Raw genomic sequence first — 22,568 nt, 5'->3', positions numbered from 1 at the left:
TAAAGCTCAGGAGAGAGATGCAGGTTCGACACAGTGTTCTAATATTTGGTCACTGAAGTCTGGCTGTACGTGAGAGATTGTGAGGAAGGGAAAGCAGAGTGAGCGGAAGCCTATGGAACCCAATCTTTCAGGGAGAAGGAATGTACTAAAGTACCTATAAAGAAACTGAGAAGGATCAGCCAGAGTTGTGAGGGAAAGTAAATGAGTTACTGAAAAAACAAAGGGAAGAGAGCATTTAAAAGAGAAAAAGTGTTGAAGATTGTCAAATTCTCTGAGAAGCCCTCGTAAGAAAAGACAAAATTGTCCTTTCTTGTGGAACAAGGTCGTCGGTGGATCCTTTTGTACTTGTAAATACGGTTTTCCCACAAATGTTTTTATAAATGTACTAAGGCAGTTTCAGAAAACAGTATTTTGAGTTTGGTAAGAATCCAAACAGCATTGCTCTTGGCATCATATTTCAGACATGGCTGTTCTTGCTAGATTTGTAGGATTTATTGCATCTTTGAGCTTTCCGTTAAATGGTAAGGAAATGACAAACAAATACCTCTCCCCCATTAAGTCTTATATAATTCATAGGTTAGGAACTTATTTTAACGACTAGCAGTTTTATGTTTCAGTAATTTGTCTGTGGTTGTGGCTAAGACTTAGGTCACATAGCGGGATAAACATATACTCACAGCACAGTTTTATTAACTCCGTACAATAGAATGCATAACCAGTTCTTCTCCCTTATATGTATATTTAATAAGAATCAGAAACATCTTAATAATAACAGTTTAGCTACTGAATCAAAAATGATTTTTGAGAAACCAATGATTTCATAAAGCTCTATTGACTTTTTTCAATACTTCAGATGACTGCTTCTAGAAACTCAATATAAATTATTTCATATTAGGGGTGCCTCAGTGGCTCAGTCGTTAAGCATCTGCCTTCAGCTCTGGTCATGATCCCAGGATCCTGGGATCAAGTCCCGCATCAGGCTCCTTGCTCGGCGGGGAGCTTGCTTCTCCCTCAACCTCTGCTACTCCCCCTGTTTGTCACTCTCTCTCTCTGTCAAATAAATAAATAAAATCTTTAAAAATAAATAAATACATAATTTCATATTAATTATGCCTTTCCCTAGGATCTAAAATGGAACAACAGGTATTCTGACACACTAAGTTCATGAAAAAGTAGATTTATTTGTGCTGAATTTTCTCTTTTTGTTGACTTTTAGTATCTATTTGAAATATACAGAATTCATCTGGAGATAATCTGGCCTTCAGGTATATGAAATCACAAAATTACAAAAAACACTTGAGTTTTGGGGAATGTAATTTTCTATTAAAATACTATAAAATTCCAATTTAAAAAATATGGAAGCTAAAAACTTAAGAAATATCTATGATTATTTTCTACATGTCAGGATCTTCACTTTTTAAAAATAGTCCTTTTTTTTTTTTTTTTAAAGATTTTATTTATTTATTTGACAGAGAGATAGAGAGCACAAGTAGACAGAGCAGCAGGCATAGGGAGAGGGAGAAGCAGGCTTTCTGCTGAGCAGGGAGCCAGACGTGGGGCTCGATCCCAAGACCCCAGGATCATGACCTGAGCCAAAGGCCGCCGCTTAACCGACTGAGCCACCCAGGCGCCCCTAAAAATAGTTCTTTTTAACTTTTATTTTGTAGTAGCACTAGACTTATGGAAAAGTTGCAAAAATAGAGAATGCAGAGTACAGAGATTTCCCATTTGCCCTTCACCCAGCTTCCCCTGATGTCCTCCATAACCGTAGTAAAATTATAGGAACTCATTTGTTGAAGTCTAGTTTTTTCACTTTGAAGAATAAAGTTTCCTCCATGTGGATTTTGTGCATTTTGTGCAGGTCATTCCTAAGTGTTTCATCTTCTTTGTTGATGGTATACATGTTTTTTGTCCTGCCATTATGTCCCTCAATTTATTGTCTCTATGAACAGTATTAAAGTTTATATATTAATTCTATATGCTGCTACCTTACAGAATTCTCTCCTTTGAGTTCATTTTTTTTCCAATAACTTATTTTATTTTTTTATTAAATTTTTTTTATTATGTTAATCACCATACATTACATCATTAGTTTTTGATGTAGTGTTCCATGAGTTCATTTTATTGTTAATTGTCTAAGCACAGTGGTTGACACAATATAGCCCATGGGCCAAATCCTATCTTTATAAATAAAGTTTTATTGGAACACAGTCATGCTCATTCATTTATTACTGTCTTTGGCTGTTTTATGCTACAATGGCAGGGTTGAGTAGTTGTGACACAGACTGAATGACCCATAAAAACTAAAATACTATCTATCCCTTTACCAAAAAATCTGCTGACCTCTGCTCTAGCATATTCCAGGGAAAATTTTACCTCTTCTTTATAAATTCTTATTCTTTGATTTCTCTTGTTAACTAATTTCCTAGCATAATGTTGGATAGTAGTATAGATACTGGTCTTCTTTGCCCTATTTATTTCTGATTTTAGTGGAAATGCCTCTACTATTTTTCTAGTAAGTAATGTCTTGAGGACTAAAGATATATATTTTATAATATTAAAATTTAAATTAATTACATTAAAAATCAATTTTTATTTTAAAGTGTTTTTTTTTTTAATCAGAAAAGTATTGAATTTTGTCAAAGGCTGTTTAAACACTTATGGAGATTATGTTCCATATGCTTCATTATGATATTTCCCTTTTATCTACTAATATGGTGAATGCTGTTAAATGGGTTTCCAAACACTGAACCAACCTTGCATTCCAGAAATAAGTTTCATTTAGTTGTAATGTACTGTTTTCTTAGTGTGGTATATGCTTTTGTTTCCTAATATTTTATTTAGTATCTTTTTAATGACATGAGTGATATTGGTATTTGGCTTATTTTTTTTTTTTTCTATCAGGTCTAAGTATCAATGTTATACTTGCTTCACAAAAGGAATTAGGAAGTTTTCTTTCATTTCAATACTCTGGAATAATAATTTATTGAGCAATGGGACCACCTAGGTTTTAAAGGTTCAGTAGAAGTCTACTGTGCAATCATATGACCCTACTCTGTGTGTGTGTGTGTGTGTTATTAGTTCCTTATTAGCTTTCTCTAGTTCTTCTACAGAATCTGTTCTATTTATGCTCCCTACTCTAATGGTCATTTATGGCAATCTGTATTTCTTTATAAAATGATCAGTTTCATTGTGCCATCAAATTTATTTGAATTAGTAGTCCACAAAGTAATACCTTATGATTTTTAAATTTTGTCTTTTTTTAATGATTATTTACCACTTGTTGTATTTTTGTTTTTGTATATGTGAGCTTCCTTCTAGTATTTTCCTGATGTAGTTATCTAGTATAGTTTTTCTATTTTTATTTTTTTCTGAAAAAATAGTTTATTAATTAGATGTACTGTTCTATACCTCATAAATTTCTTTTATCTCTTTATTAATTCCTTGTTGCTTTCTTTTCGTTTATTTTGTAACTTTTTTTCTAAAGTTTTGAGCTGGGAAGTTATGTCATTTATTTTCATTCTTTGTTTAAATAATAAAAGTAATTTATGCATGTATTTTCCTTTGACATGCTTTAAGTATCCCTTGTATAGTTGATACATACTGATTTCATTATCATCTTCTTTTTTTTTTTTAAGAAATTCTTTTATTTCATGTTTGTATTTTCCTAATTTTAGCCCAGGAGTTGTTTAATAGAATTTTTTTTTTTTTGGTAATTCCACAAGGAAGAAACTTTTTATTTTTTGTTTTTGTGAGCTATTTCTCATTATACAGGTATCACCCACTTTTTGAAAGGTAACATTATGCCACTTCACGTTTATGAAAGATCTACATTAGTACCTGTTTTCACTAACCAAAAGAAATCTGAAGATTTTTGCTTTTATGGGAAAAGGCAAAAAGCAAAAATAGCATTCAGCATTTGTTTCCCAGTGAGCCCTTACAGAGGCAGCATGCACACCAAGCAGTGAGAATGGCAGTGTCAAGCTCCTTCCCTAGGAACTACACTCAGCATCTCAGCATCAAGCCAACATAGCTTTGAACTGTGTCTTACGAGCATCTCTGTTTTATCTCAATTAATTTTGTGCATCTGTTAGCAAGATGTGTCCTAAGGTATCAGAAAAGCCTAAGAGAGATTATTTTTGGGATCTGGGAATGCTCAAAAACGTTTTCATATAACTTAATGGTAATTCTTTGCTCTATACCCTTTTGGCTAATGAAAGGTTTCATAGGAACACTCTAATTTTGGAGAGCAGGAGAACTTGTACTATGTTTTGGTCAGACTATATTGATTTTTTCACTTTCTACTTTTTATGGAAGTTACTTATTTTTTGTGAGCTAATACAAAGTAAATTTTTGCAAAGTATCTATAGGTACTTGTGATGAAAATATATTCCCTGTCAACAGGGTGTAGAGTTTGATGTATACTCTAAAAATCTACTTTATTATGTTACTTAGCTCTTCTATCTCTACTTACCATTTTTTGTGCAGTTGATCTGTCTTATACTGAAAATGGTGTCTTAAAACCTCTTATCATTAGTGTGCTTCTATCTGTGTCTTCTCACATCTCATATAGTTTTTAGTTCTTAAAGGCAGGTGCTATATTATTTGGTACATAAATGTTTTTAATAGTTGTGAATTTTTGCTTTTAATATTCCAAGGTCTATTTCTTTGTTATGTTTAATGAGTTTGGGCTTGATTTCAACTTTGTCTGATACCAGGATCTTTACTCCTGCTTTCTTATTTTTTGCATTTTCCTGGGATATCTTGGTCTACCCTTTATTTTTAGTCTTTCTTGAATCATTTTCTTTTAGATATTCCCTTTTAAACAGTAGTAGATGGGTCTTGCTTTGCAAGCCAAATTAAGAATACTTGTTCTTTTCTTTCTTTTTTCTTTTTTCTTTTTTCTTTTAGTGAGAGAGAGCATGCAAATGGGGTGTGGGATAGAGGGAGAGAGATAGAATCTTAAGTAGGCTCCGTGCCCAGTGGGGAGCCTGACATGGGGCTCGATCTCACAACCCTGAGATCATGACCTGAGCCAAAATCAAGTGTTGTACACTTAACAGACTGAGCCACCCAGGCACCCCAGAAAGTTGTTCTTTTAATGAGTTAAATGCAGTCACACTTATTGATATGACTGATATGTTTGGTCTCAACAATATAATATCTTATAACCATTTACATTTTGTTATATTTGCTGCTGCTTTTCTATAAGATTTATAGTCTTTGCTCTCTAATTTTTGTTGTTATTTAAACTTTGCATTTTTGTTTTATTCTAGTCATTGTCTTCTACCTGTACATTTTTCTACTGTCCTCTTTTTCCTTTCTGTTATGTAGTTATTTGCTGTTGAGTTTCTCAGTTTTTACTGGTTATTTTTTAACTCCCACCTATTGTCTACATAGTAGTCAATGGGTGTATTCTGTTTTTCTCTTTCCCTCTTTCTTTTCCTCCCCATCCCCCTTTTTTTAAGTAGGCTCATGACCCTGAGATCAAGACCTGAGCTGAAATCAAGAGTCAGATGCTTAACTGACTATGCCACCCAGGTGCCTCTTTTCCTCCCATTTTTAAGTGCATTATTTCTACTTTATCATAACATACAACATTTGAACATTACTATTCTACCCTTTCCCCTGCCCCCCTTGTTTAGTCATATATATGTATGTATATATATATATATACACACACACACATATGTGTACACACACACACACTCATCAGTTTTTTGCTGAAGTTTTAGTCATATTTTAGTTGTTGGGAACTCATCCTGTAGTAGAATCTTCAAAAAGGGCTCATGGGTGCAGACAGAATTCCCTAAGTTCTTAAATGTTTAAAGTATTTTTACTTTTTTCTAGTTTTTAGAGATATGATTGACAGTTTTTTAAATTGTGTATATTCAAGGTGTACAACATGGTGTTTTCATCCAATATACCTTGTGTAATAATTCCACAATCAAGCTAATTAGCATATTACCTCACACAGTTACTAGTTTTTTTGGGTGTGTGGTGAGAACACTCAAGATATATTCTCTTAGCAAATTTCAAGTATACATTATTATTAGTATATTTACTGTGCTGTGCCCTAAATCTATAGAACTTATCCACTTTATGACTGAAACATTGTACATTTGACCCATTTCCTCCACCCAACCCCTGGCAACCACCATAATACTCTGTTTCTCTAAGTTCAACTTTTTTTAAGTTTTTTATTTTAATTCCAGTGTAGTTGACCTAGAGTGTTATATTAGTTTCAGGTGTACAATATAGTGATTCAATACTTCTATACATTATTCAGTGCTCATCACAATAAGTGTACTCTTTAATCCCCATCACCTATTTCACTCATCCCCCCACCCACCTCCCCTCTGGTAGCTATCTGTTTGTTCTCTATAGTTAAGAGTCTGTTTCTTGGTTTGTCTCTCTCTCTTTTTTCCCCCTTTGTTCATTTGTTTCTTAAAATTCCACTTATGAGTGAAATCATATGATACTTATCTTTCTGACTTATTTCGCTTAGCATTATACTGTCTGACTCAATCCATGTTGTTGCAGATGGCAAGATTTCATTTTTTTTATGGCTGAATAATGCTCCATTGTTCATATATACTACATCTCTTTATCCATTCATCTATCAATGGACATCTAAGTTCAACTTTTTTAGATTCCATATATAAGTGATATCATGCAATATTTGTCCTTCTGTGTCTAGCTTATTTCACTTAGCATAATGTCTTCCAAATTCATCCACATCACAAATAGCAGTATTTCTTTCTGTTTTAAGGCCAAATAATATCCCATTTGTGTGTGTGTGTGTGTGTGTGTGTGAGTGTGTGTATATACACACTCACAATTTCTTTCCATTCATCTGTCAAGAGACACTTAGGTTGTTTCCATACCCTGGCTATTGTGAATAATGCTGCAATGAACATGACAGTGCAGGTATCTCTTTGAGATAATGAATTCTTTTCTTTTGCATATATACCCAGAAGTGGGATTGTTGGATCATATGATAATTCTATTTTTCATTTCTTGAAGAACCTTTATACTGTTTTCCATAATTACTGTACCAATTTACATTCCCATGTGCAAAGGCTCCCTTTTCTCCATATCCTCACCAACATTTTTTTATCTCTTGTCTTTTGCAGAATAGCCATTCTATAAGGAGTGAGGCAATGGTTCATTGTGGCTTTGATTTGTGTTTCCCTGATGATTAGTGATGCTGAGCATGTTTTCATATACCTGTTGTCCATTTGTAGGTCTTCTCTGAAGAGATGTCTGTTCAGTTCCTTTGCCAATTTTTTAACCAAGGTGTTTGTTTGCTACTGACTTATATGAACTCCTTATATATTCTGAATTTTAACTCCTTATCAAATTTATGGTTTGCAAATATATATATTCTGAATTTTAACTCCTTATCAGATATTTTCTCCCGCTCCATAGCTTGCCTCTTCATTTAATTTTTTCCTTTGCTGTGCAGAGCACATGTGGATATCCAGTGAAGCTATTTTCCTATAAATACCCAGAGGACAGCCTTGCTAGATATAAAATCTTTTATTCCAACTTTTTTCATTGAAATAAAAAAAAAATGCTGCTTCATTTTTCACTTGCTTCATACTTTTTTTTTTTTTGAAGTCTGATGCTAGTCTATTTCTTTTATCTTTGTAAGTTATTTGATCTTTTTTCTCAAGGCCTTGAGATTTGGGGGGGTCTGGAGTCTTTATAAAATAATATTTTTATTAGGTTTATCCCAGAGTTGATTGCTAACTATTTGGTTAAACTGAAATATAGTTGATACAGGAAAGACAGCAGGATAAATGCCTTTCCTTCCTTTTGAAAAAAGTCAAATTTCAGATATATGAATTGTTAGGAGCCCTAGCAAACTCCAGTAGTGACAATAAGGGCTGTTTGGGGGATTTATTGTGAACTCATGGGTTTTCATGATTTACTTCAGTTTCTACTGTTCTTTTATATAAAATGCCTGGCATATATAATTCAAAACATGCTAAAATCCTAATGTCCTTAGTTTTTCATTACTTCAAAATAACCTTAAAATCTAAAGGTCAACTTTCAAATATAAGTGCCCACAAAAGAGTTAAATTTCATGGTCTTTAGAAGATAAGAAAAAAAAGTGTTTCTATTAATATTTTGTAAATGCCCAGGATTTTCAGAAATTTTACATAACAATCTACCTAAATAATGTACTAATTTCCTACAGTTTATCCTATAAAATATTTTCCTTCCACACATTGTAAAATAAACATTTGCTGAACTGATTGTTACATGGTATAGTGTTATGTGATCATGTAATGAAAGACTCTTTTATAAAACATGTACACAAGGATAGAATTAAAACCTACCATGGAATCTGTAACTCTAAATTTCCTGTCTTCTGTGGTTTAAACATAATTATGTTGCATTTACATAGTTTTTTTTTATTTTTACATTGGGTTTATTTGTTCTTTTTAAAAGAGGGGAAAAGAGTAAAGCTACGCTTGTTTGTATACAAAAGAGATTTAATCTCTTTGTGGCTGCCCAGATACTTCTTTTACCACAGAACCAGTCTTTGTGACCTTTTAGGGTTTATGCAAGACATAAAATAGAATATGTTTTATGTATTTGTATCACTAAGAATATTTTTCCTTCCTTTCACGTTTCTTTTTGTTTCTCGTCTGCATACTTTTAAATCACGTGGATTTACCTGAGATACCAAAATGACAATTGCAAAGTAATTATTTGAATAATTTCATCTTCTGAATCTTCATTTTCTCATTTTAAAACAAGCTCTAGGGACTTTTAATTTGAGGATGATGTGGATTTTATTTATCCACATTATGTATTTCATCCAGCCAGTTGTGATGTGTGCTTAGTTTAATAGCTGAATTAAATGAGCTGTTCAGTACCATTTCCTGTGTGAGAGAGACTATATAGAGACCATATACTGTGTGTATGGAAATTAAAACACATTTTTAAACATTTATTCTGTGAAATGTAATATGTATAAAGGAAAGTACATGATGCAAATATACATATTTGTAAATTATTCAAAAGGGAAGACTCCTATAACTGCCACCCAAGCCAAGAAGTAGAATATTGTCATTACCCTAAAAACTCCCTGGCTATTCCTCCTTACCACAGGGTACCCACTGCGACCTCTCTTCACTCTGGAGAGCGCCCTTCTCTTGCCTTTTATGGCAATTCATGTCTTGCTTTGTGTTCATAATTTTATTCTTGAGAATGCCTCCATATATAGTTTTGTGTTGTCTCTATTTGGAAACAAATGGAAGCATATAGTATGTGTTTGTTTTGTCTGACATTTTTTGTTCAAAATTATAGGTTATTTTAACACTTAATAAATGTTGTTAGGAACCTTTTAGATCAATTTAGAGAGAATGGAAATCTTAACAATACTGAGACTACCAATCCACTAACATGGGATGCATCTCCATTTATTTAGGTCTTCTTTAATTTCAGCAATATTTTGTAGCTATCAACATAGAGATCTTAGATATTTTTCATTACATTTTTTTCTAGGTATCTTTATTTATGCTACTGTGATTGGTAATTGTTTTTAATTTATTTTCCAGCTATTTGTTGTGAGCAATGAAATGTAAGTGATTGTTTAATATACTTGTATATATTCAAGTGTATCTTTGGGTATTCTTACAACCTTGCTAATTTTATCCTTTCTAATAATTTTTATAGATTTTGTAGGGTTTTTACATATAGAATTATGTTATATGCAAATAGTGACAGTTTACTCTTCCCCTCCCGCCCCGCCCAATCTTTATGCCTTTTATTTCTTTTTCTTTGTTGCACAGGCCAGGACCTCTGTGAAGTGAGTGGGCAGACATCTGTGTGCTGTCTTGATCTTGGGGAGAAAATATTCAATTTCTTACCATTATGTATGCTATTAATTGTAAGGTTTTTGTAGATGCCCTTTATCAGATTGAGGAAGTTCCATTTATTCCTAGTTTACTTTGAGGTTTGTTTTTTTTAGTCATAAATGGGTTTTGAATTTTGTAAAATGCTTTTTCTGCAGCTTTTGAGAGTATCAGATAAATTTTCTTTGTTCTATTAACAGGTGAATTGCATGAATTGATTTTTGAAGGTTGAGTCAACCTTCCATTTGTTTAATAAAATCACTCTGATCATGTTGTATTACCCTTTTCATCTATTCTTGGATTTTACTAGTTGGTGTTTTGTATTCTGTGTTTATGTTGATGAGATATTTTGATTTATAATCTTCTTGTAATATTTTTGTCAAATTTTAGTATATGGGTTATGCTGGCCTTATAAAACAAGTTGAAAGATCATCTTTCCTCTCTATTTTCAAGTAGAGTTTGTATAGGTTTATTTCTTTCTTAAATGTTTGATAGAATTCACCAGCAAAACCATCTGGGTTTTATGGAAAGGATTTTTGTTGATGGTGATTTATTTGTTTTGAGTGTTAAAGGTAAATTATATGTCTTTAATAAATATGGTACTATTTAGGTTTTCCATGTCTTCTTGGGTCAATTTTGGTAATTTGTGTTTCACAAAGACTATATTTGTTTTCATTTAAGTTTAGTTAATTGGCACAGTTATTTATAATGTCCTTGTATTATTATTTTTATAATTTTATCACTTGCAGGTTATGTAATAATAGTAATTTGTGTTCTCTCTCTGTGTGTGTCTCTTTTTCGGTCAGTCTCTCTGAAGCAGCTCATGGTCCATTTTTTTAATAACATGTGAGCTACAAATGGTTTTACATTTTTAAATATTTACAAAACAAAGAAGAATATGCAACAGAGATCATATGTTGCCTACAAAGCCTAAAATATTCAGTCTCTTTACATAAAAAGTAAAGAATAATTGCTCTAGTGGTTTATCAGTATTATTCATCTTGTTTTTATTATTTTATTTATTTTACTCATCTCAGGTTTAAGTTTTCACGCTTTTTCTACTCTCTTGAAGTAGAAGCCATGATGGTTGATACTATAGGTCCATCCTTTTGGCAATATGAGTATTTAAAGCTACATATTTCCTTTCTCAGACTATTTTAGCACATCACACAAATATGTTTTCTTTTTATTTGATTCAAAATATTTCCTGAATTTCTTTGTGAATTCTCTTTGGCCCAGAGGTTACCTACAAGTGTTGCTTAATTTCCAAAATTTGGGTATTTTCCAGGGGCCATATCATTATTGATTTTTATTTTAAAACCATGTCAGAGATTATATTCTCTGAGATTTTAACTTTTTCATATTTAGTTTTATGGCCTGGCCATGTGGTCCATTTTTGTAAATATTCTGTTTGCATGGGAGAAAAAAATGTGTATTCTGCAGTTGTGTGTAGTGTTTTTAAAATGTTGATTAAGTCAGGGTGGTTAAGTCTGTTGTTCAGTCTTCTGTTATCTCTTCACATTTTTTTCCTATTCTATCAACTCCTGAGAAAGAGGTGTTAAAATTATCCACCATGGTTATCAATTTATTTATTTCTAGTTTTCCCTATGTAGTTGTAATTCCCTCCATTGACAGAAACTGACTCTCATCTGTACTTATTAGACCTAGCTCCCGTATATAACCAGTCCTCCATGTTCACCCCTATCTTGTCCCCTTTGTAGATACTATCCTCACCCTGCTTTGGCTCTGATTCAACATGCTGGACTGCCCAGACTCCGCATGTTCTCTTTATCCTATTCAGGCTCTGGTACCTCATGCTGGGTCACCTTGCCCTTGTATGTCTTCACTCTTCACCCTGCTCAATCTCTGATTTCCCATGCCAGGCTGCTCCACTGTGTTGTTTCCCTCCTCACCCTGTTCAGGCTCATCATTACACAAGAGGCTGATTCTCAGTGTGGCTATCCTTCTGCTAGGGTTCTATCTTTCCATATTGAGTTGTACCCCTAGAGGCTGCTCTGATCACTTTAGGATCAGATACCCCATGCCTGTTTTACCTTATCCTTAGAGATTCCCTCTTCATCTTCTTGGGCTCTAACACCTCATGTGGGGCCAGTAAAGCACTTTTACCTTCTACCATTGTTCTCCCACACATAATGATTTTGGGGCTGAATTATTCAGGAGGCACAAGGAAGGGGCTTTACCATTATTTTTGAAGGATATTTTTTACTCAGTTTAGAAGTCTAGTTGAACAGCTGTTTTTCTTCTAGCACAATATAAATGCCATTCTCCTGTATTTTTGCTTTCATTGTTTCCTGTGAGAAGTCAGCTTTTGTTTTTATTTTAATTCCCTATACCTGATGTGTCTTTTTTCTTTAGCTGGTTTTAAGATCTGCTTCTTAGCTTTGGATTTCAGCAGTTTGATTATGATACGCTGAAGGTGTGGTGTTCTTTGTCCTTTTTCTGTTTAGGGTTCACTGAGCTTCTCAGACCTGTGGATTAATGTCTTCCATCAGTTTTAGACCTCAGTCATTGTCTTCACAAATATTCTTTGGTCTCATTCTCTCTCTCTCTCTTCTCTTCCTGAAACTCCGATTTCACACATATTATTTCATTTAATATTCCACAGACATTGGACTTTTTTTTCACTTTTTCTCCTTATTTTTCAGTTTGGATACCTTTTCTTATAGTTCACAGATTCCTTTCTTTGCTATTTCCAGTTTTTTCTTAAGCCCATCTAATAAATTCTTCATTTCTCATGGCAGTTTTCAAGTCTAGCATCTCTACTTGTTTTTTTTTTTTTTTTTTTTTTAGTTTTCGTGTCTCTGGTTGCAGACTTTTCTTTCTTTTGAATTTAATTATAAACATTTTTAAAAAATACATAATCTTAGTCAAATTATATAAGTGCCTCTTAATCAGGAAACAACAAAGTATTTTATACAATTAAAAGGTATCCATTTGGTAGGTTATTGTTCAGTCATTAGAGCTCATACTCATACTATTAAAAACAATTGAGTAGGGGCACCTGACTCTTGATTTAGGCTCAGGTCATGATCTCAGGGTTGTCATATCAACCCTTGTGGGGCTCTGTGCTGGGCGTGGAGCCTGCTTAAGATTCTTTCTCTCCTTCTCCTTCTGCCCCCCCCCCAAAAAAGAAAAGAAAACAAGTAATTGTGTAGGTATGGACAGATTAATGGAACACAATAGTTACACTAAATATATATCTATATGTCTATATAACTACATATCAAAATTTAAGATACTATGACTGGTATGAGGTTATACATCATTGTGGTTTCAATTTGCATCTCCCCGATGATGAGTGATGTTGAGCATCTTTTCATGTGTCTCTTTGCTATCTGGATGTTGCCTTTGGAAAAATGCCTATTCAGGTGCCTATTTTTTAATCAGATTATTTGTGGGTTTTTGGTATTGATTTGTATTTCTTTAAATATTTTGGATATTAATCCCTTATCAGATATATTTTCTCCCATTTAGTAGGTTGCCTTTTTGTTTTGTTGATAGTTTCCTTTGTTGTATAAAAGCTTTTTAGTTTAATGTCCCAATATTCATTTTTACTTTTGTTTACTTTGCCTGAGGAGACAGATCCACTATACTTAAATTTTTTAAATTTTAGGATATTATCAGAGTGACCATAAAGAAATGCTGGATCCTGGGCACCTGGGTGACTCAGTCGTTAAGCATCTGCCTTCGGCTCGGGTCATGATCCCGGGGTCCTGGGATCAAGCCCCACATAGGGCTCCCTGCTCCGTGGGAAGCCTGCTTCTCCCTCTCCCACTCCCCCTGCTTGTGTTCCCTCTCTCGCTGTGTCTCTCTCTGTCAAATAAGTAAGTAAAATCTTAAAAAAAAATGCTAGATCCCTACTTCCTTCTTATAGAAAATTCATATCATTAACAGATTTAAGTATAAACAAAATATGTTGTAAGAGAACAAAAGAAATATTCCAGTTTTATTATCTTGGGATGTGAATGGCTATTCTAAGTGTAAGTAAAAGATCAAAATCATAAAGGAAATAATTGATAGATTCAATTATATAGGATTTTAAATGCTGAGGAAGAATGAAAGAGAGAGGAGAAAAATCTCCTCTGGAGATTTTTTTGCTTCTGCTGGAAATGACCATTATAGTAACTCCTTACTCAACAAATTAGTAACTAAAGGGAAAGAATTAAACATGTATTCTGCCTTTCTATAGGATAACTAAGCCCCCAGTTGATGAGAGGAAGATCTTCTTTATAAAAGAATGCCAGTTATTAAGTAGAGTATACAAAATTCAAAAAAATCACTACAAGTCCCAATAAAATAATTATTTTAGGCAAGGATAATTAATAGATGCTAAAACTTTAAGGTAGGGAAAATGTTGTTGGGACAGGACCTTCTTAGAGTGACAAAGTGTCACCACACAGATTGTTATTCAATGAAAATGGAAACATACATCTTTATAATGAAGATATATAATGGTTATCAGTGTACTTAAAGGACCAAACTTGGCATCACTAAGAGTGGGACAATTGATATTATGAGCCTCTGAATGTGTTGTGTGATGTGAGGTACATACCGTCACCTATGACGTATTGTGCCAAAAATATGTAATTTGAATCAAACTCAGATTTTAGTTCTAATTTCCTCTTCATGGAAAACACAGAGAATAGAGGAAAAATTTAATGACACCTTGAGAAAGCAATCAAACTCTGTAGGACTTGATCTGTTTAAAAAGTCAATGCCATAAATGTGTTCTATAAGAAAAGAGACTAAGAAGGCATATCAAAAATATAGGGCACAATCCTTGTTTGAAATCAGTTTTTGTTTATAAAGCTCTAAAGGATGTTCTGGGAGCAATTAGAAATATTTGAATCTGAACTGGATACTTGATTACATTACAGAACTGCTTTTAAGTTTCTCAAAGGTGACAGTGGTACAATGATAGCATAAAAGGTCATACTTTTTTTAAAAGATGAAAATTTGAAAATTTTAGTTGTGAATAGTTATATCTCTAACTTACTTGTAAATGGTTTAGAAAAAATGAACACACACATATTGATAGATGACGCAGACTTGTTAGGTTTTGAATGTTATGCCTATTGGTGTTTATTTTACCATTGAAAACTCTTAAGTATGTTTGGAATTTTCCATAATGACAAGGAGAAGAAAAATTAAGATGAAAAATTGAAGTTTTTGCACTTAATGGCAAAATTAAGATAGTTGCTGATGCTGGTAACTGGTTTTCTTATTATTTGTGGATGTGGAATCAAACTGACATAACTTTTATGGAGAACAGTCTGTTATGTATTAAAATGAACATATACAGAATCTTTTCTGAGCAATTCCATTCCTCAGCATTTGTCCTTAGAAGATAATCAGTGCATTGCAAAAGGATGCAAGGGTGGCCTTTGCAATGTTATTTTTATTCCCATTATTATGCAAAACCAGAAAGAACCTAATTTCAATTAATAAAGGATCAGTTAAATATATATATATATACATATATATTTTTTAGTTAAATATATTATGGTACATCAATATAGCAATACTATCTTGTCATTAAAAATGATTATTATAAATCCATATTCTATGTCATATTCATTGACATAGAAGTTCCACTACATATATTGAATTAAAAAGGCAGATTATAAAGCAGAAGGTATAGTGAGTGGAATGGGTATCTTGTCATTGTGGTGACCATAAATATTAACATTTGCATTGGTCCATTTTGCTCTCTATTTTGGGCAAACCATGCCTCAGCTGCCTTTAATGCACTCATCTAAATCATGTGCATTTTTTTCAGAGAAGAAAGAAAAGATAAATTATGTTTTATTTGCTTATACAACCAACACATCAGACAGGGTTGGTCAGGCACTCTACTTCTGTTTTCTCATTGAGTAATAACAGTGTTGGAGTAGATGTTCTTTAGGATCCAATACTAATATTGGATGAATGTAATGATGACTGCGTAACTTTCATTTAGTGTTTACTGAAAATGACGGGTTCTCCATGCCAGGGACTACACCAGGTACCAGAATACCTTCTCCGTTGCCCCACACTAGCTTCCCTCACCCCCACAGGGTTCCTGCCACATGGACAGTCTCCTTGCACACCCCCACCTCCATCCCACCACACTTCTCTGGTTTATTTTTCTCCAGTCACTTTTCAATATTTCATATAATATGCAGATTTCACTTTTATTCTATGTCTTTTCCCCGAAGAATATTAGTGCCATGAAAACAGGGATTTCTGTTTGCTTTCAAGGTGGAAAAATCCCCAGTGCCTCAAAAATTACCTGGCACCTGATAGGCACTCTCTTAATATTTACTGTAAGAATAATTTTTTTTTTTCTGAGAAAATGTTTCTGGGACTTTTCTAATAATATTGTTTATGCAACTATAAAAGGACAGATTATCATTCTGTGCTACCAGCACCAAGAAATCTGGGACATACCTTTCCAGAGGCTGTCACATTTGCTTCTTTCCTTCAAATGTGGTCTCCCATAGAGTCTTTAATATAGTATCTAGAGATGTTATCATAAAAACAGAGAATCATTATAAAAAAGTAAAATTCTTTTCTAATTATAGATTTTCACAAGGATGATCATTTCATTCTGACATCCTTTATGTTTCCATTTTTACTGAGTTGCCAACTTGGTTTCAATACTTAGAGATTTCAGTTGCATCCTTTAATGTGGTGTAAGAATATCACGTTCTCCCAGACTGACCACATTTAATGTGAGCCATTGTCAGATAATAATATTTACCAGTGTACTTCTCAGTGAAAATTGTGAAATTTTTAGAAGTCATGTAACATTATGGTTTCAAAAATAGTTGTATTGACATTGCCAGAAAGAAACTCTACAACCTTGGCTGTGCCTACTCTGTGGGCACAAACTCTTCACTTCTGTTCATGTATGTGTCTTCAATGAGCAGGCAAGCCAGCCAGACTTCTTAACGATCTTCGCAAATGTTATTATAACAGCAACAACAACAACAACCAAAAAAAAAACTGAGAAAGATAACAAGTAGCTACGTCATTTTTGGTTTGTTTGGGTTTGTTTAATAGCCAGAGTATGAATACGTATTCATCTTTCTAGGACTATTATTCTGCCAGCCACACAGTTTGACTTCTATGATAAAGTTTAAGATTTTGAAAACACAATTCAGTTATGTGTTTATAATGTCAAAGAATTAATGTAAAATTCAACTGATAATAAAAATGGGAAGAGCTTACCTACTACTGGAAATGAATTCAGAGCAAGGTATCAATCAAATTAAAAAACTATACAAAAGGAGATAACCCCATTGCAATGGACAGTGGGTGTAAATTAATGTCACCTATAAGCCCATCATTGTATATGCAGAAAGCAATAAAGTTATAAAGAAATTCTATGAAAATACACTTTCACCTTAAAACAACTTCAAATGAAAACTTACTCTAATGGTTATATTTAGAACTTGAGCAGATACTTTGCAAGAATGAGGTGAGGTTAGAAATGAATGTATTTGTGTTGGGAGAGATTTTTGATTCATGGAGCAAAGACTGTCTTGTTTCAGGTTCATTTAACCAATAGTCACTGGCTGTGGTAGCATGCTGGAAGCATAGTAGGTGGTACATGAGTCCAGCAGTCAAGGAAATGACACAATAATTATAATAATAATGGGGAGGTAATAGGCATTAAGGAGGGCACATGATGTGATGAGCACTGGGTGTTATATGTAACTGACAAATTACTGAACTCTACATCTGAAACTAATGATGTTCTATATGTTGGTTAATTGAATTTAAATTTAAAAAATTTTTTTAAATTTAAAAATTAAAAAATTTAAAAAATAATTAATGGGGAGATAAGCATACACACATGACTACAAGGCAAAGCACTGTGCCATGAATATCAGAAAGGGGTACAGCAAAACTCATAAGAGGCTCAAGGTGGGAGAAGCCAGAGGATCTGTGGGAGAAGTTTCGTTATAGACCTTAAAAGATGGGCTATTACAGCCAAAGAGGGCAATGGCATAGGGAAAGGCTTATAGTTGAGAGAATTTCTGTAGTCTGTAAGTAAACTAGTGTCTCCCCTTTGCATTCATATGAAACCCCATGCACCCATCTAGTGTAGCATTGATTATAATGGATTATAATGGTTTCTTTATCTCCCTCACTAGATTGTATTTTGCTGAAATAGTTAAAATCCTCTATATTTGCAGATTCTGTATTTGTGAATTCATATCCCTGCCAAAATTTATTGGTAACCTCCAAATTAATACATACAGCACTTTCACTGTTATTCACAGACCTGTGCAGAGCAGGGCAAACTCTGAGTCTCCTCATGCACCTGTCCAGCTGACGGTGAACAAAGCCAGGCTCTGCCTTCTTGTTTCAGCTCTCCTACTGCAAACAAGTGTCTTTTTATAGCCTGTGTAGTGCCACATGCTTCCCATGTTTGTGTTTTGAGTTGGTTATTTTGCTGTTTAAAATGGTCCCTAAGCAAAGTGCTGAAGAGTGATCCAGTCTAATGTTCCCAAGTACAAGAAGGTTTGATGTGCCTTACAGAGCAAATATGTGTTAGGGAAGCTTTGCTCAGGATGAACTGCAGTGCTGCTGGCCATGGGTTGGTTCAGTGTTAATGAATCAACAATGTATATTAAATAAGGTGCTTTAAACAGAAACACACATAAAACATGGTTATAGATTGATGAGTTAACAAAAATGTTCTGAACAAAGGCTCTCAGGAACAAAATTTTGTATTTCCCGGAGCAATGGTTCAGTACTTACTAATTCCCTGTGTGCAGTGACTTTATAGAACATAACTACCCCACGTAATGAGAATTGACTGTATCCGTTATTTCTGTATGCTTAGCACTTAGTGTTTAGTAGATGGCCCAAGAGTTTCATGAGCAAATGCCTGAATACTGGGACTTGGGAAGAATAAACCAGCTCATTGGAAATGTTAAATACTGAGTTCAGGAATCAGGGTTTTAATACCACACAGGCGACGGGAAGCCCTTGGAAATTTTCTCCTGGAGTGCAAGCATTGATTGAATGTGCCAGGTAGTGTGATGGACAGAATGAATATCCCTGGGGACCTGCTCTCAAGGAGCTACTACAGAAGCTCCACAAGGTCCTTTAGGAAGATTAATCTCACAGGAATTCATAGGATGGGTAGAATTGAGAGAAATTGAAGACACAAAACCAAGGATGCAGCTACCCCACAGCTATCCTGATATGATGTAGTAAAGACCAGAATTAGGGTGCTGGTAAGAGGAAGAGGGGAGTAAGGGGTGGATACTTGGCTTATTTTTTTCCTTTTCTTTTCTTTTAAGATTTTATTTATTTATTTGAGAGAGAGTGCACGCATGTGAGCAGGGGGAGGGACAGAGGGAGAGAGAATCTCAAGCAGACTCCGTGCTGAGTGTGGGCCCGCCATGGGCCTCCATCTCATCACCCTGAGATCATGACCTGAGCCGAAACCAAAAGTTGGCCACTCAACTGACTGAGCCACCCAGGTGCCCCAATACTTGGCTTATTATGAAATCGGCAGTAAATAACTTGATACAGAGAATGAGGGAGATGGAAGGGACAAAGTTAAATCCTGTAGTTTGCTACCTCCTGACTTTGTTAGCTCCTGTGTTTGCAAATGTGTTTCAATCATGTTTCCCTCATCTAAGGTTATTACTCTGTGCTGTGCTGAGTCTTTTAAGGGATCAGTGATGGGGGTCACAATCCTCCTCTGCTACAACTAAGCAGCCGATGAGTTAGTTGACTAGGGCTTGGGGTGATGATTGGGGACAGTAGATGTAGTTTTACAATCGATAGTGAATTTTTATAGTTAATTGTGAAATTTTTGCCTGGGGGGGGGGGAGAGGGATCCACACTGAATTATCCCTTTAAAAAAAAACCCAGAAAGGTGTGCCATGCAAATGACTTCCACTGTAATGTGAAGTTATGGGGGTCCAGCTCTGTACAGTTAAATATTACTAATGCAAATTTTACTGCTACATTTGCAAGAAGGTAGGACAGACCTATTGTTCATTGAGAAATTGCATGTGAAAAAATACAGAGACCCAAGGATCAGCAGCAATTATGCTTTCAGTGCTATATGTAAAGCATTAAGATGGTTTAACTTTGTAAAGTAAATCCTTCATTGTGAAGGGCTCGGTATCTTTCTTTACATTTTCCATCAGTTGAGAAATAAAACTTTTTCTCTCAGCATGATATTGACAGAAAGCTTTAGGTTTGTAAAGCTATTTAGTTAAACTTCATGTTAAAATACTTTCTCAGTGTGCTTTTTTCATATTAAAAGTCATTTTCTAAAGAGACAATTTGTGTCTTACTACAAGCTATTTGCATTACCAACTATTTTATAAGGTTATGCAAAGCTGATATCATACTTGGACCCTTTGAAATAACACATATTTTTTCCCCCTGGCAAACTCATCTCAGATAATCAAGAAATGTAGTTGTCTTTATGTCAATTTTCAAGAAAGAATTTGAATGGCATTCTAAGCTAGTGGTATTTATTCTATCTGTGGCTAAATGCTACATGTGTTTAACTCAACCTGAGATTAAAAATCAAAGGAGTTTTGATGTTCTTTATCTTTTTTCATCTGCTTTGAGTTTAACATATCTTTCTGAACAAAGCCATTTTTGTAAAGGATATTAAGTTTTGTTTGGGCCACCTTCTCAACTGCAAGTGTACTCAATGGACCTTAATGGAAGGTTATGCTCCCTGGACTGATTGATATATGAACAGAAGACAGACAGTGTAGAGATGACTCTGATGATAATTCATTTTTCAGCTAGTCATGAAGATATTTTGATTACGGTATGTTTAAGTAATTATAACACAGTCTGCATGTTAGTCTTGCTGAGAAGGGAGCACATGGAAAACAAGTTACGTGTTACCCACGCCTAACAAAGGGTGCACTGTAGCATAATGATTTTAATTCCTAATGCTAGATTAGGACTGGAGGAGTTTAAAATATGTCATGCAGTAAGGTAAGTCAATTAAACGTAGACCAAATAAAAAAGGTAACTTCACAGTTTTGAGGCATAAATATTTGTTTTGGAAAGTATATAGATGTTACTATATGAAAGAAACCAGTATTTTGACATTTAGGTAACAGTCTGTGTACAGCTAATTAAAAAATTACATGGCTTGATTTTAAGTTTATGTGAATCGTAATTATCACGGAGCTTGCTTTCTGTGTCATGAATTTAAAACTGAAACCAGAGATCTGGCAGTTCAGTAGCACATTCTATTCCTGCTGTTGTTAAAGGTTTTTTTAAGTAGGCTCCACGCCCAGCGTGGAGACCAACATGGGGCCTGACCTCAGGACCCTGAGATCAAGAACTGAGCTGAAACCCAAAGTCAGCCGCTTAACAGACTGAGCCACCCAGGCTCTCCTGCTTTTGTTGAAGTTTTGAAAGAAATTCTAGGGGCGGGGCGCCTGGGTGGCTCAGTTGGTTAAGCGACTGCCTTCGGCTCAGGTCATGATCCTGGAGTCCCGGGATCGAGCTCCGCATCGGGCTCCCTGCTCAGCAGGGAGTCTGCTTCTCCTTCTGACCCTCCCCCCCCTCATGCTCTCTCTCTCTCTATCTCATTCTCTCTCTCAAATAAATAAATAAAATCTTTAAAAAAAAAAAAATTCTAGGGGCGCCTAGGTGGCACTCAGATGGTTAAGCATCTGCCTTCGGCTCAGCCCGTGTTGGGCTCCTGGCTCAGCAGGGAGTCTGCTTCTCCCTCTCCCTCTGCCTCTCCCCCTGCTCATACTCTAACTTTCTGTCTCAAATGAATGAATAAAATCTTAAAAAAAAAAAAAATCTAAGCAAATGTCAAAAGGAGATAAAATAGAATTGTGTGGATAGATAGGCCATTTAAATTTTCATTTCTACATACTAATTACAGTTTATCTTTTTTTGGTCTCACAATAGGATAATTGATCGCTTAGATGGAGTTCGTTTGTTGTGGTCCCTGCTGAAAAATCCTCACCCACACGTGAAGGCCAGTGCAGCTTGGGCCCTCTGTCCCTGCATCCAAAATGCTAAGGTAAGAACAGACTATAAATCAATCCCTTCTAGAATCTCTAATACTATATTGAATAATGTCATCACAGTCACTAATTGCTTTTGACTTACTTTTGGTCCGACTTATCTGGTAGAAAAGAGTGCTGAATGTTTGTGCCAAAATAATTTTTTTTTTTTTTCTAAAGATTTTATTTATTTATTTGAGACAGAGAGAATGAGAGAGAGAGAGCACATGAGAGGGGGGAGGGTCAGAGGGAGAAGCAGACTCCCCGCTGAGCAGGGAGCACGATGCAGGACTCGATCCAGGGACTCCAGGATCATGACCTGAGCTGAAGGCAGTCGCTCAACCAACTGAGCCACCCAGGCGCCCTGTGCCAAAATAATTTTTGAGCAATGCCTTTTCCTGGTTAGTTTTTAAATGACAAATGAAACTAGGCTCAGGTGGCAGTGCTTAGCAAGTTCTACCTGGCTGGTGCAATTGAAACAGGTATGCCAGGTAAGTCAAGAGGAAGATAAGTTGACTGTTCTTATCTCTTGGGTGATAAGAAAATTGTCTGTATTTACTTGCTACTCTAAGAAGCATAAAATTGCTTCTATCTTATTTATATAACCTGAAATATGACAGTGAAAGATTACCAAGTTCTTTGTTACCTTGAAAAAGTAAAATAATTT

The 22,568-nt window shown here is 34.7% G+C and overlaps 1 protein-coding gene and 1 long non-coding RNA gene across 7 annotated transcripts in view; one reads left to right on the top strand and one right to left on the bottom strand.

The window, feature by feature from the left end:
- The window catches only part of LOC118533522 (uncharacterized), a 203,494-nt gene that overhangs the window by 18,267 nt on the left and 162,659 nt on the right, over window positions 1–22,568 (bottom strand). The gene's annotated exons all lie outside the window — the stretch shown is intronic.
- ODAD2 (outer dynein arm docking complex subunit 2) overlaps window positions 1–22,568 on the top strand; it is a 185,866-nt gene that overhangs the window by 73,550 nt on the left and 89,748 nt on the right. For all 6 annotated transcript variants that reach the window (XM_036088826.2, XM_036088828.2, XM_036088829.2 and 3 more), the window contains one exon: window positions 21,804–21,918. In XM_036088826.2, the coding sequence (XP_035944719.1) occupies window positions 21,804–21,918 (115 nt within the window). The remainder of the gene's footprint in view (window positions 1–21,803; window positions 21,919–22,568) is intronic.

The sequence above is a fragment of the Halichoerus grypus genome, chromosome 6 (assembly GCF_964656455.1).
Source record: "Halichoerus grypus chromosome 6, mHalGry1.hap1.1, whole genome shotgun sequence".
Lineage (NCBI taxonomy): Eukaryota > Metazoa > Chordata > Mammalia > Carnivora > Phocidae > Halichoerus > Halichoerus grypus.
Note: the sequence above shows the minus strand (reverse complement) of the source record. Positions and strands in the feature narration are given on the sequence as shown.